The following is a 14177-nucleotide window of genomic DNA, read 5'->3' as shown; positions in this document are numbered from 1 at the left end:
AGAGGCGTGGCCTGTCGTTGCGAACCGACAAGATCGATCCTGCTTGCTCGTTCTGCCTATACATTACGCTGCTCGTCGAAGGACGAAGGCAGCGGCGCGGCTAACCCCAAACCCGAACCCTTCTTCCCCCATGAATTATGCAGATTAGACTCGTTTTATTTCGTGCCCGTGGACGCTCGGAGCTCGGCCATTCCTCCGCAACCCCTTTCGAGCTGTTCCGAAATTTTCGTCATGGTGGAGACCGCGTGATCCAGGGATCACGCTTGGGTAGCTACCACCAACAATGGATTTTTGGTTTCTCGTACGATTCTGTTCCCTTTAAACAGCTCGCAGGGATGAACGAAATGTCTGGAGAACAATTTTTAGATACTGAAGGATACTGATACTTTAGATAATGGAAGGTTAGATATACACTGTGGAGTATGAAAAAGGATTAATCATATGAGCTGAAAGGATATGAAAAATAATGCGTTTAATATTAATCTTTTCAAAGTTGCTTTTATTTGCGACACGAGACACTCGAAATAGTGATTTCCAATTATTGCGTAACTGTAGCACCAATATAAATAAGCGAATCTCGTTAGTTGTAAAGTTGCGACACGTGTGGATAAACTCTCTAATTTTTTTTCTTTAAATACAGTGAAACATTATATGACATATTAAAAAGTGGCACGTGGTACATTTGTTGGCTCAAACAACAGAAATGGTTAAAAAGTTCCTACATCGAGAATGTGTTGTGAGATTTCACTGGCCGTATTCTCATCGTCGCTAAAATAAGAAATTCGTCCGCGGTCGGGCTGAGAGCAGTATCCTGACTTATCAGAAGGTACGTGGAAGGGGCACGGGCTGGCTTTATTTACAGCCGTTTTATTGAGAACCGGCCTGGTCACAGGCGCAAAAAGTCGGTATAAAATCTACGTTTAACGACGACACCGATAACTCTACCATTAAGGCTTGTAAATCGCGGAGGGAACTGCGAGATACGGCGCGTAAAGTGTGGTTCATTGGGGCGCGTTCGCCGCGGAAACTCTCTCTTGCTCCTTTCACTTTGTTTTACGGGGCAATAATAATAACGTAAATTCCGTAACGATCGCGTACCCGCGCCGTGGAAACTGAGTGGCAGCGTGTCGTGGCCGCGGTGAAAGATAAGAGAAGAAATTTCAGGAGTGAATTAAGATAAGAGCACGACCGGCCGTCGTGGGCGTGTAGCGGCCATGAAACTCGGTAGCGATACTTTGACGAGGCGTTTCAATCTCCTCAAGCGCGTACAGAAGTGTTAATATCGTAGATAATTACGCGCTCGTTGGTTTTATATCCTCGTCTTTTACATTGGCGTGCCTCGGATCGCAGGGGACGTTGAAAAATTATAGTCGATTCGTTAGCTGTCATAATGAGGGATCGTGGAGATAAAGACTACTGGGTGTTCGATAGCGATGGAATAGAGTGCTAGGCAAGGTTAAGTTAATGGCAGAGTGCATCTGTACTTTGCTATAATGTGTACTTCTCTTTACGCTTTACTCCAAAATTCATTACAAGGGTGAGGTGTCGAAAAAAAATAGTACTATGAGGAATGGTAGATTGTGCAGTTTTCAACTGTTTAGTAAGACAATTTTTAGGGTTTCTTTGAATTGAGTCTTAGATGTTAGTTACGAGACGAAATGCGTTTATTAATTATTTACAGTCATGTGTTCGAACAGCGATTCGAGTAAAAATAAATATCGTTTAAATAATATAAAAAAGTATGTACATATAACAATGCGTAGTGTCCAACTACCGTCGGAAGCTCGCTGCTAACCGATTATAAACATTACATTAATAACGACAACGGATCACACGACGATATTCACATCAGCCATATTAAACAGGTAAGAGTAGCTAACGTAGTAGTTAATTAATCGCCCGTATTATTGTAACGCTATGTGGACAAACCCCGCGCTCGAGTGCGTGGCATCATTTGCGTTAGTTAAACGCTGACATTCCAGTTTTTCAAGCTGAAGCTTCGATTGTGTAAACATTTGGTGATCGATAATTTTGAAATTACACATCCCTCGTTCGATTTGTTCGATGAAAATTTAACAACCCCCATTTATTAGAAACTTTCGTTTAGGACATGTCAGAAATTGTCAAATTTTGCCAAACAAGAAGAAAAACAACACGATTAACACTTAACTGTCTGCCTACCGCCGGTCACTTCTGGAAGGAACACCATTCCATTCAACATCTCAAATACAGAGCCAGTGTAGATATAAAAATCGTGATTTCAAACGAGGAATTTACCCACGCAACCAGCTTACAGCTGGATCCGTGTGTTCACTTGGACGTTAGAGCGATCGATCGAGTTCGCGAACTTACGTGAACATGACAGAGGCTGATAACTATCAAATTTCTCGATTCGCGCCAAATACGACACCAGATGGTCCCTTGGCTAACGCTTTACCTTCCAGGAGTCTATTCATAGGATCTTTAATATTCAAACTGAGGAGACCGATAAGATTCTAAGCATATTCTAAAATAGAATCACTTTTCGTTTAAACCTGAGAAATATTATTACTTTTGTTTTTCCAACAATCTCTGGAAACAGTAATGCAAAATCAAGACCCATCCATATTAGCTACCTTAGCATATGTGCAAAGAAACCCCATGGTTCCTGCACAAGTCTGCACAAGTTAATTCTAGCCTAGAATTTTATTCAAAAGCTACAGAATTTTATGAGCATCCCATTCGACCCAGAAATAGCCCAGTAGGCAGTAAAGCATCAAGGCGCGCGGTCCACCATCCTCATAACCCGACGCGTTCAAGCAAGTAGAAAATAACGACTGGAAGCGGACCGTCCTCGCCTGTGGCGAGGGTTACAAAAGCAGATAAAACCGCCGCGAAAGCAACATCCCGAACGCGCGAAACTCTCTCGGTCTAAACAGTCTCCGGCTAAAGCTTCTCGAGAGCTCGACTGTTCGTCAGGAGCTCCCTGGTGAGTCTCCACACTTGCTTCGCGGCGTTTTCCAGCCCGCTGGGCGACTTTCCCTTGAACAGATCCAAGTTAGGCAAAAAGTAATGGGGACACCTTCGACACTGAAGGCAGGATATCAGCTGCAGGAAGATACCGTTGATACGGTCCGCGAGACATCCCTCGTCCCACTCGGTTTCGAGGGGGTGTTTCTCGCATTCGTATAGCAGCAGGGTCTTCATATGATAACTGGTCACCGGGTTCCCAGGAAGATCCAGATGTCTGTCCCTGAGTGTCTTCAGTATACTCAGACATCTCCTGCGACAGCCGCCGTGGAGCAGTCTAGTCTCGGCTTCCGTGAACGACAGAACCCAGGCGTCGCCCTCCATGGCGGACTGTTTGCCCTGCAGGGCCACGCTCTCCTTGGACAACAAATCGAATCCCTCGGTCTTAACCTCGGCCACGAGATTAGGATAAGGCCAGGGTATGTGAGGGATCGGCCAGTGCGCCGCAGATCTCGGCCAAACGCCCGAGCACTTGAACGCTGGGGTGATCTGCACCACGTATCTCTCTCTGATCCGTAACTTGACCTCTGTCGTGTCCGCTATCATCTTCACGGAGTCCCTGTAGGCGCACTTGTCGCAGGCCTGCGCCACCAAGGTCTGAAACCTCGAGCGTATCTTTCTGGCGGACAGGTAGCCCGACGCCGTGATGAACTCCACCCAAAGGGACATGGACCTCTTCCGTCCGTCGCTGAGTTTCAGTACGGCGCAGCCCGGTAGGGTGCCGTCGTCGACGAAGTTGAACACACCCATCTGATTCAGGTAGAGGACCACCTCGAACTCGCCGGGCGAGATCACCTCGAGGCCCTCGTAGCGGCCGTTGCACTCCGTCAGGGATGAGATGAAGCGCGGTTCTTGAACCTCGACCTCCTTCAGCACGTCCTGCACCACCTTGCACACTTCCCTGATGGTCTTCTGTACCTGGCCCATGCGAGCTTGCACTCTCTCGCCGTAGTACTTGTTCATCTGATAGAGCATCTTCGACTGGGCTGCCATCATGTCTTGGGGTAGCAACATGATCGATGTTGTCGCCACGGGTTCCTTCCACGAGATTATGCTTTTTGGGGGATGATCAGCCTTGTTGTTTCGCGTGGACGCGGCTCGTATCGGTCGGAGTGTTGTTACCGTCCATGGTGCGTTATTTTTTCTCGAGTCTGGCGATCGTTTACGGCACTATTGAAAAGTCACGGATGGACGTAACGAGTGCACGAGCGAGCAATCGGCAGGTGTTGTACGCGGAACGAGCGCAACTCGAGGTGTTCCGCGCGCGCGACGACAGAGAGACCACCAGCCCGTTCCACTGCTGTTGTAATTGTGTGCCGAGTTTCGTAAGTCCCGCCTACAGCAACACAGGGTCACGTGGAGTGTGCGCGTCCTCGCCACGCCTCCTGTCGTTCCTCCTCTTCGAGATCGACTCCGATGCTGAGGCCGCTCGACGCGCACCATCGCGCGCATGTTCAGCCTTTCGATCCGTCGTATTTCTGTTCCGATTTTTCTCTAATTAATTTATTTGTTTACTCGTATCGTTGTTAACGACGAACGGATGCCGCGTATGAAAACAAGTAGCGGCGATTATTAATGCCTCTCGTTGGGATTTATTTTGGAGCAGACTCGGATCGTCAGCGCTCCCAACAAAGTAATCGCTCGGGAGTTTTCTTCTCTGAGTGTATGTATATTTTTGATTGTTTTTATTTTAACACATTGTTGACCGGTCTCGACAACTCGACAACTCGTGTTTTCATGCCTAAACCTTGTTGATCGGTCACGAGTAAACTCGTATTTGTATTTGCATTATCTATTTCAATTTATGAAACCCAGGGCGATGTAGAATATTGCAAAAGCTTTGCTCATCGTGTTATGTAGGTAAAATGTTTCATTTCAGTTTATTTAGATTGTTTTAATTACACATTCGATTACGAAATAATATCCGGTGACATGAAGTCGCTTCTGTTTAAAATTGTCGCTCAACGATGTTTTAAGTTTTGTTATTAATTTATTTTTTTGACCAGTACAATTCGTTATAAATTGGAATAAGATAAAACAAATAGATAGTTAAAATACAATAAACTCTTGTACAACCCGGTATATAATAAAATGCGTATTACGTAGGGTGGTGTTATTTATCGTACAGTATCGGTATACATCAAGGACCATGAGCGTTCATTGAATCTACTGCGCAGACCGCAAATGCAACGGGAAGCGATAATTTTCATCTTGCGGTGTTTTTTTTATTATTGATGGCCGCTATGGAGATATTAACGCGCCAGAGCGCGGCTTTCCCGTGAATGAATTCTGAGAATAGAAACGTGTCACCGGAGAACGTATTGTCCTGGCGATGGGGTCGCATGAGGATTCCGTGCACGATCATTCGCGTCGATAATCCCGTCGCAAGGGTCATTTAAATATTCGTCATTCGAATAAAAAGCAGAGGCTGCGTTACCACACGTGCCATCACGCTTTCCCCCTTAATGCAAAAATAATTTTATGGTCACCGTATGTTTTAAGACTTGCACTGGAGCTAAGCACGTAACGGTTTAACTAACGGTGATTTTAATTAATACGAAACACGATAGCGATGTTTATCGTTACATGTTCGGTAAGCTTCAATTTAATTTTTTTCGCACCTGGTAACGCGCGTGTGCATGATATTTGAAAGTCGATAAGTTTGTAATTTATATATAATCTAGTATAAATATGTTGATACTGATCTCTTTCCATTTTTAAGCCAGAGGTATCATTAACCAACATCTAGTTTAATACATAGTTGCTATTAAATATAAGGAACTTTAATTTTTATATTCATACATACTAATTAAACATTCCTGAATATGAATTAGCGCCCGTAAGTTGCATCGCGTACCTAGCCATGGCAGATGTTTGCGGCGAAAAATGGATAGCATTGCGAGATACCAGTCCTCCCGATATACCTTTTATGTCTCGATCGTAAAAACATCCGTGGCAATCGTCTGTCCGTATCGATAACTATTCAAGATATCCTTCCGTACATTGAACGTTCCTCTCGTGAGATTCTGGAGATTACAGTCTCTAGGCTGGAGAACGGTCGTTTTTCTTTTGTGCGACCTTTTTAACTCGTTTTGTTATCCAGGGTAATCTACATGTCGCTGCAGACGATATATACAATACTTGGTGAGAGGGAGATTCGTGGCATTGGCGTCGATGAAAGGAGTGCCGAGTACACTTAGGGTATGAGTATTCTGAATGGTTAGGGGTGGAACTTTGTTGTGGAATATCACAATTTAGGAAAATTCAGAGAGCATAGAAAGTGCACGTATTAAATGAACTATTTTTGAGAAAAAGAAAAAAAGAAAAAAAATATATGTGCATACATGTCGAATTGAGTAATCTCCTCTTTTTCGAAATCGATTAAAAACATCAAACGAGAGAAGCTTTCGAACATGATAATTGTAATTTAAATGAAACTTTCTGCGAATTCAAAGCGTATCGAACTATACAAATGATAATTCCTTTTTGTTATAATCTTATAATGTGATATTTACTCTTATATATCTAAAGATCTCGTTATTATTTCGCAGCTGATTATCCCAGTTACCATTTTTGGCGAAAACACTAAGCATTGAGGCAAGCTTTCTATAAAACGGTATCACTATTTTTCAAGCTGAAGGATTCATACAGCAGGACCGCGTTTCTCGTAGAAAGCCATCGCTGGCGCGCTCGTATTCGTTTCGGCCGCCTCGTTCCCGTATAATTGAATAAAGTTCTGAAATCCAATCTACTTGAAGTTGGAGTGGTAGATTGGCGCCCACCAGGCCTGCTATACCCTCGCTAATACGACTTGATTCATGAGTCGAGCACGTGCATCTTCCTCTCTTCGTCTCATTCCGTTCGGATCCTCCTTTGGAGCCGTGTTTTCGCGTAAGAGACGAGGGGTCAAACGTTCTGCTACATCAGCCCTCGCATTAATGCAGCGGCCTGGGGACCTCCTTGCGCCCTAAACGTGCCTTTCATCATCCCATTTCGACTTAATTCGTTTATCATCTGAATTATTTGTACACCCGCGCGATACTCGGGGTTCGGTTTTGGGATCACGTCTTCCAACCAGCCTTCATTCACACCAGAGATCGTATCTGGACAATCATTTCGAATAACCAGTAAAAAATGAGTAATCGTTGAAGTCAAGTATAATTAAAATTTATTCTGAAATAATTGGAGTTGACAAAAAAAAAAAAAAGAATCAAATGTGCAAACGTCATTATTGTTATCGATGGAAAGTCTTTACATTTTCAAAGAAACAAAAACATTCATAGAAATAGTACACATCGAAGCTATATTTTTCTTCTATTTCGTGTCCTATAATTTTCTAGTAGATCGTCTTCTAGGTACACAGAACTGGCAAACATCGAAGCAATATTTTTCTCGTATTTCGTGTCCTAGAATTTTCTAATCCCAGAGTATCAACACGCAAGCAAGGTAGATCGTTCTCAGGATACACAGAACTGCCAAACAACTGACGAGAGAAGTTTCTATCGAGTTCACCTCCAGTCGAGTATATCTAATAGGCCGATCGGTCCTCTCCAAGACTCGTTGGTATTCTGTTTGCTGAAAAGAGCAGTCCTAGGCAAATGCAGTCTGCCAAAACATGGCTCAGGCCTCCTTTTACGCAGCGGCAGGTATAAGAGCGCCTATTGCGTGGCGTCTCATTGTGTAACGTTTCCGTCGAAGAAACGACACGTCTCTTGACCAGCCAGCCGAACCGACGAAGACGGTGGTTCGAGTCGGCCTTGTAAATCAGCTCGAATGAACATCCTCGCGTAATCCCGTATAATCCAGGGCTCAGTCGTTGAGCTTCAACAGCCGGCAAAACTGGAGAGTGCTCGACGCAGTGCGTATTTCACGGTTACCTTGGTTAATGACACGAGAGGAGAGGATCTCCCTCGATTCGTCCGAATGAGCGTATTGGAAAGCTAGATGGAATGGATGGAATTTGAATTTAGTGGTCAGAAATGTTCTGAAAGAAGTGACATCATTGTTTGTCAGGCGTTTCATCTATTTTGCATAGTAGTCGAAGGAGTTGTAAGGTACAATTTGTATTTAGCGCCTGACTGTTTATATCCGAACCATACAGCGCGTATGCGAGAGAACCATTCGAACTCACGACAGTTAGCTTTGTGTTGCCGAGTAAGGATGAGTGCTAAGTGTGACTGTACATTACACTGTGCCTGAACTCATTTATTAATAATAAATCTCTGTATTAATTAGTCCATAACTTGTGTGCCTTTTCTGTGGCCTGAACTTTATTCCTTTTATCACGTTTCGCGAATACACGTGCCAAACTACTGTTTAACAACAGAGGGGTTGGTAGTAGAGAACTCGAACGAACGTGATTAATGAAGGAATAGTGAATCCAATGCGCCGCGTAGTATTACATTTTCTCTTCGAAGCATTCTACCAAACAGGCTTAAATTGCTCTTTCATCTAAAAAAACCTCTTACGTCCTCAAAGAAGGGCTCCTACCACCCCTAAAGGATGATCGTCCTCTAGCATCTGTCCACGCAAACGGATCTGTTCGCTCGTTGTTTCGTAATATCTGGAAAGCCCCACGGTATGGGTTAATCAAAGGAAGAAACATTGTCGTTTAGCGTGTACCGAGCGCCATTAACTCGGCTCGTTCAGTCCAATTACTTTCATTCAGCGGCTAACGACGAAGGCCAGTCCTCTCCCCGAGATCCACATTCCACGGCTGAGTACGCGGAGGCCATGTCCCTTAAGAATTGCTCGTGGTACACGCTGGTTTAGACACCTTTTTGTCCAGGTTGGTAGTCAACGTGTTCGTGGTTTATTAAGGGCGGTGGGGCTGCTCGCATCAACGGGAGCCCTTTGTGCGACGGACGCCGCGATGCGTTATCTCGTGTGAGATACGGTAATAAAGGTATGAGAACGCGCACGTGACACGCATAACTCACTGCTGCCTGGGATACCGTCTCGATGGCTCTCGAACGTTTTGTACGCGTCAGTCGACACGCTCACGGAACAGTGGCGCAGACAGAAATTCAGCAATGAGGGTGCTACATGTAATAATTAATACATTGTTGTCCGATAATTTTAACACAGAAGCTACTTCGTGTCACCGGGTATTACTTCGTAATTGAATGTGTAATTAAAACAATCTAAATAAACTCGAATAAACTTCATTTATATTTTACCAACATAGTGAATTGAAATGAAAAACCGACAGGACTAAACACGATGAGGAAAGCTTTTACAATATTCTATATCGCCCTGGGTTTCATCAATTGAAACAGATAATACAAGTGCAAACACGAGTTTACTCGTGAACGAACAACAATGTGTTAATTAACAACGATAAGAGCGTGTAAATATTGCTTGGATCTTCACCCTTCCAGCAAAGTCCACTCGTTATTTATCTCACGGTATCGATTGAATTCTCTCGTCTACGCAATCGACTCCAGGAAAGGAACAAGAACTACCGAAGCGAATCACAACCGCGTTACTCTCCAACCCCGAACTGCGATCAACGTCACGCGTCAGAAAACATTTGTTCATAACTACCATTACGATTCATAAATTCTCACCCAACAATTTTTAACGCTCGACAAGAGTAGCAGCTTCCACGATGGATCAATACCAGCTCCATCAATGATTCACTGCTCTCGAGGACGGCTAATCACCGTTAGCCAGTCCATTATCCCTCTGGATACTAAACTTTCACAAAACACGATCCTTGCATCGACAAGTTTCCTAAACGAGCTCCTCGTAAAATTCTCTGTACACGCTTTCCCTGGTCGGTAGTCGAGGATAATTAATGATCGGGCCACTTTGGCTGCTCGTATCCCGAATCGAATAAACCACCGTGTCCCCTCCTCGCCAGGCCACGAGCTATCGTGATTTCGAGTAGTTCGCACTTGGAAGAAGGATCTGGAGAGGGTGCACTCGCGGACGACCAGCCAAGAGCCTGGAGAACGGGGGGTCTATTATTGTTCTGGTGCTTAATCTGTTTGTTGTATACCGCCAGCGGGCTGCTAAGTGGTCCCCATTCTACTGGTGCCCTATGGTGTACATAGAGGCCAGCAGCCACCGAGGGGGCCCTGTGAACGCGACACATGTTGTTACATCACGACGCCCCATTGTCGTCGTGGAACCCTGGCGCACTGCTGAGTCGGGACGATCTCGGCTCGGTGAGAGATGAACGTTGCATGGGGAACACTAATCGCGCACCACTTGACACTCCACGAGACCAGGATCTCTTTTTAACCGCCCTACCGTGCGTGACTGTGTTCGCGTTTATAGTTCCAGGACGGTTCATCGAACGTGTAAACATATTAGTCGCGCGAGGGTGGTGTATCCACTGGTGTCCGATGATTCGACGACTCACTTTTGGACTCGTTTTGTAAGTCTGTGCTTGCTTCTGGCGCAAATCGATGTAATAGGGTTTTTTAGTCAAGGTTTTGATCTTTTTGTAGGGTACACTCACAAATCAAACGGTAGATTTGTTTAACCCTTTGCGGTCGTATGTCATTGCTCGTTGTTTTCTATTTAAGTGCATGAATTAGGAATATTCATATACCACTTCTCTTTTCAATGCAGTTATTTTACATAAGCGACTTAGATCTATATCTTACATTCTAACTACATCTTAACATTCTATACTTATAATATAATTGTATTCATATTTCTTAATTCATAGCACATGATGGAGAATTATAAAATATAATATTTACATAGAAACATAAGATTAAAACACATCATTGGGTAAACATATGTCTTATCACAAAAGAATGAATAAATCTTATTTATCCTCCACAATCTTGCATATTACGTATCACTGCTCGTTCTTCGGAAATTAATTCCGAGCAGTACGACACCCATGTCTAAATTTAATACGACCGCAAAGGGTTAAACATTACTCTCCTATCCTACTGTTATCGTAGATAGCAATTTGCAAAAATGCTGCCTAGTATATCATTGCTGAAAGGTCCAGGCTGTAGTCGAGTACTCTGATGCATGATATATCGAACATGGGGAAAATTAATAATCTTGGGGAACATAGAGCGTTCATCAACCTCTAGGAGGTGATACAATATTCAATACGTGTTGTATCTCCACCACCATACAACACGTATCGAGGTATCCAAACAACGAATGCCGTATCACGGCGCTGCTCTTATCAGTTTCACGCAATATTTGCTGGGAGCCTGCGCACACGTGTTTAGGGGTTGGCTTTGGTCATCCCCTTCCCACCCCTGCTCGAATCTTGCGCGTCGAATCGCCGCGACGACTCACTACAGTTTCATCTACGCAGTTACAGCGATCGATATTTCCAAATATATTCAAAGAATATTTCTAATTTAAGATTTTCCTATGTCTTTGACCATGCGTGTTAAAGATTCTCGTGTTTAACATTTCGTTTTAAAATGATCCATCCATCAAGTATCTGCGATCAATGTTAACGATGGAGAACGTTAAACTGACAAAAATCCCAATTTTTCTTCATTTTCGAAAATATTCATAGCTTCAGCGTGTATCTATTTCTCACGACTGTCCTCCGAGAGGAAATTAACAAGTGTCACGACGACTTATTAAAACAAACAGCACGCGTTCCGTACTTAATCCCCCGAGTTGACGCGACGTTTATGGTCCCCGGAGGATTTCGAGCCGCTTATGTTCCTGTAATTAGATTTCGACATGCGTGCGCCGCTGCGCGCCACCCTAATGCCATCTCCCGTATTTATTTGATCTTCTGCGATTCGGTGGGGAGCCCACGCCGATGCTCGTCCTCGAACATTATTCGTGAAAACCGATTCATTCGTGTTCGACGTGGTTCGTTGCCTCTCATCCTGTTCGCCGCGCCCAGCCAGCTTTTTCTACTTGTTATTACTCGATATGAATTATTTACTACTTCCACCTCGATGTTTCGGCGGGCCGCGTTGGACAAACGGTAAGGACTTGGCATTTGCAAGAATTTCTTCTGAGGGATCCGCAGGATGCTACAAGAAAAGGATATATTTACAAGTACTGAACGTGAAGTGACTGCTGAATGGGCTGAAGATGTTTTATTTACAGTTTTTGCCACTGGCTGACGGGTCTTATTGTTTATGTATATTTTAGCTTGTATGGGCTAAGGAATAAGGGCTTGGTGTTCAGGAAGGGAGCGGGTACCGAGTGGTTTGACTGTCAAAATTGAGTAGATTGGTGTTTCTGTGGTTAGATGGTACCTGTTGTGGTTGTTAACTTTAGAAAGGGGGAACTATTAGAGCAGTCAAGTAGTTAAATATAAGTATTGATCATCGAATTGCTCGTTCGTCTGGATTATATCGAGGATAATTTCATTCGCCAAGCGTAAGGACACCGCGACGTCGGCGTCCGCTCATTAAGGGGGAAAAATTGAAAGGCCTGCTGGAGCCGCAGGGCGGTAAATCGGGCTCCCCTTTGGCTCTGTCCATCTTTTGTCTTGTCCTTCGGCCTCTTTCTTCGCCGGTGTGTCTCGTCCTTTTTCTGCCTCCCCCTTTTCGCCTACGAGTTGTTCACGACCCGTTCGAGAGCGCAAGTCCGCGAAGTCCTGGGATCGATTCCCGGCTCAGCAGGAGGCTCCTCCTACCATGACGGCCATCTTGCAACCGGCACTGGTCTCACTATATCACATCACACTTCACTGCATCCAGGTTGCATACTTACAGTCAGCCATGCGATCGCACCGCGACTTTGTACCGCTTTGAATGTTTCCCGGATGCTTCATCGATGCCCACGTCTTCCTTCCGGTCGTTTTAAATCCTCGAGCCCTCTATAGACCACTGACGTTTACGCCCTTCGCCGTTCATACTTGATGCAAATATTTGCTACAAAAGTTTCACTCGATTGATGCTTGATTGACCAAAAGACTTTAGTTTTAAGAATGGTAGGAAAACTTGGAGGTTAATAGGAGCGTTATTGTTTAGAGTAGTTTAGAGTCACAGCCTCCAGATGTCCGAGATGAATGTGAGACCAATACAAACCAGAAAAATTAATTAAATAACATAATATAATTCTCAAACTCATTAATATTCCTTTATTGTGAACATAACTGATCGTTTCGAGTGATTTCGAGCAACTGTCGCGAAACTATCCGATTCAGGCCGCGCAGACATACGGTGATGCTCTCTTACGGCACGTGGCAAACAAATCATAATTTAAACACCACACCTTAACTTACAGTTTATTCTGTTTCACACATTTTACCTTACACTACTTATACTACATATATTATCCTACAATACATCGTAATGATTGAAATTGACATACTCCTTGCTCTTCTATCCAGCTTCAATTCGACTATGTTAATTTACACAGTTTATTATTTTTGATAATGTGCAATATAAATTCAACGAGGAATGTGGAAAACGTACATTTGTTAAGAATATATTCCGCGTACAGAAGTATCGTTTCTGGGAATCAACGATCCGAGCGACGTGTCATTCAAACTATTCAGGAAACTTGATTATGAAGCCATTTCTTATTTGTGTTAAACATGGTTCTTCTTCTCGAAATATTCGAGATGCCAAACGATATTTGATTTAAAATGGCACAGTCGAGAACATTTGTAAATTTGGGTAGTGTACGAAATATTCACAGTACTTATAATTATTACAAATTACTTTTCAATTTTATTAATCCAAATTCTATTTCTTCTTGTTCCAGGTGCTGAAGTACTGCGACCACTTGCACGGAAAATGGTACTTCTCCGAGGTTCGAGCGATTTTTTCTCGGCGTTATCTGCTCCAGAACGTGGCGATCGAGATCTTCCTCGCCAGCAGAAGTAAGTCGTGCGATTCGCTCCGTTCGTTTCCAAAGGAGCCCGCCGAAAGAGCCGGCGGGGCCCTTTGCGAGTAGACGCGCATTCCGTTTCTTGCTCGGTCGCCCGTGCCTTTCTGCATTATTTCACACGACGTGATCTAATCTGGCAAACTGGAAACGGAATCCCGAGCTCGCCGCGAGGTGTGCGCTCCCGTTTACTTTTTACGCAATAAATATCTGCCCTGCATTACGGTATCCCTTTTTTCCCCGTCTATCGTTCGATTCCAGCTGCACCTGCTGTCCTCCTTTCTTCTGCTATCATTCTCCAAATACCGAGAAACTCGCGCTGCTCCTAACGTACTCGGACTCTTCAATCCGCGAAACTCTTCAGCAATCGTTTTCGA

General features: G+C 44.1%; 2 protein-coding genes across 16 annotated transcripts in view; one reads left to right on the top strand and one right to left on the bottom strand.

Moving 5' to 3' along the window:
* Window positions 1–14177, top strand: part of LOC128875095 (neurobeachin) — a 242142-nt gene that overhangs the window by 199812 nt on the left and 28153 nt on the right. For all 15 annotated transcript variants that reach the window (XM_054120434.1, XM_054120431.1, XM_054120430.1 and 12 more), the window contains one exon: window positions 13678–13795. In XM_054120434.1, coding sequence (XP_053976409.1) covers window positions 13678–13795 — 118 coding nt within the window. The remainder of the gene's footprint in view (window positions 1–13677; window positions 13796–14177) is intronic.
* Window positions 535–4397, bottom strand: LOC128875100 (protein mab-21-like). The gene has a single exon (XM_054120446.1). It carries the CDS (start codon window positions 4021–4023, stop codon window positions 2926–2928), a length of 1098 nt encoding a protein of 365 aa, XP_053976421.1. The 5' UTR covers window positions 4024–4397; the 3' UTR covers window positions 535–2925.

The sequence above is a fragment of the Hylaeus volcanicus genome, chromosome 4 (genome assembly GCF_026283585.1).
Source record: "Hylaeus volcanicus isolate JK05 chromosome 4, UHH_iyHylVolc1.0_haploid, whole genome shotgun sequence".
Lineage (NCBI taxonomy): Eukaryota > Metazoa > Arthropoda > Insecta > Hymenoptera > Colletidae > Hylaeus > Hylaeus volcanicus.
Note: the sequence above shows the minus strand (reverse complement) of the source record. Positions and strands in the feature narration are given on the sequence as shown.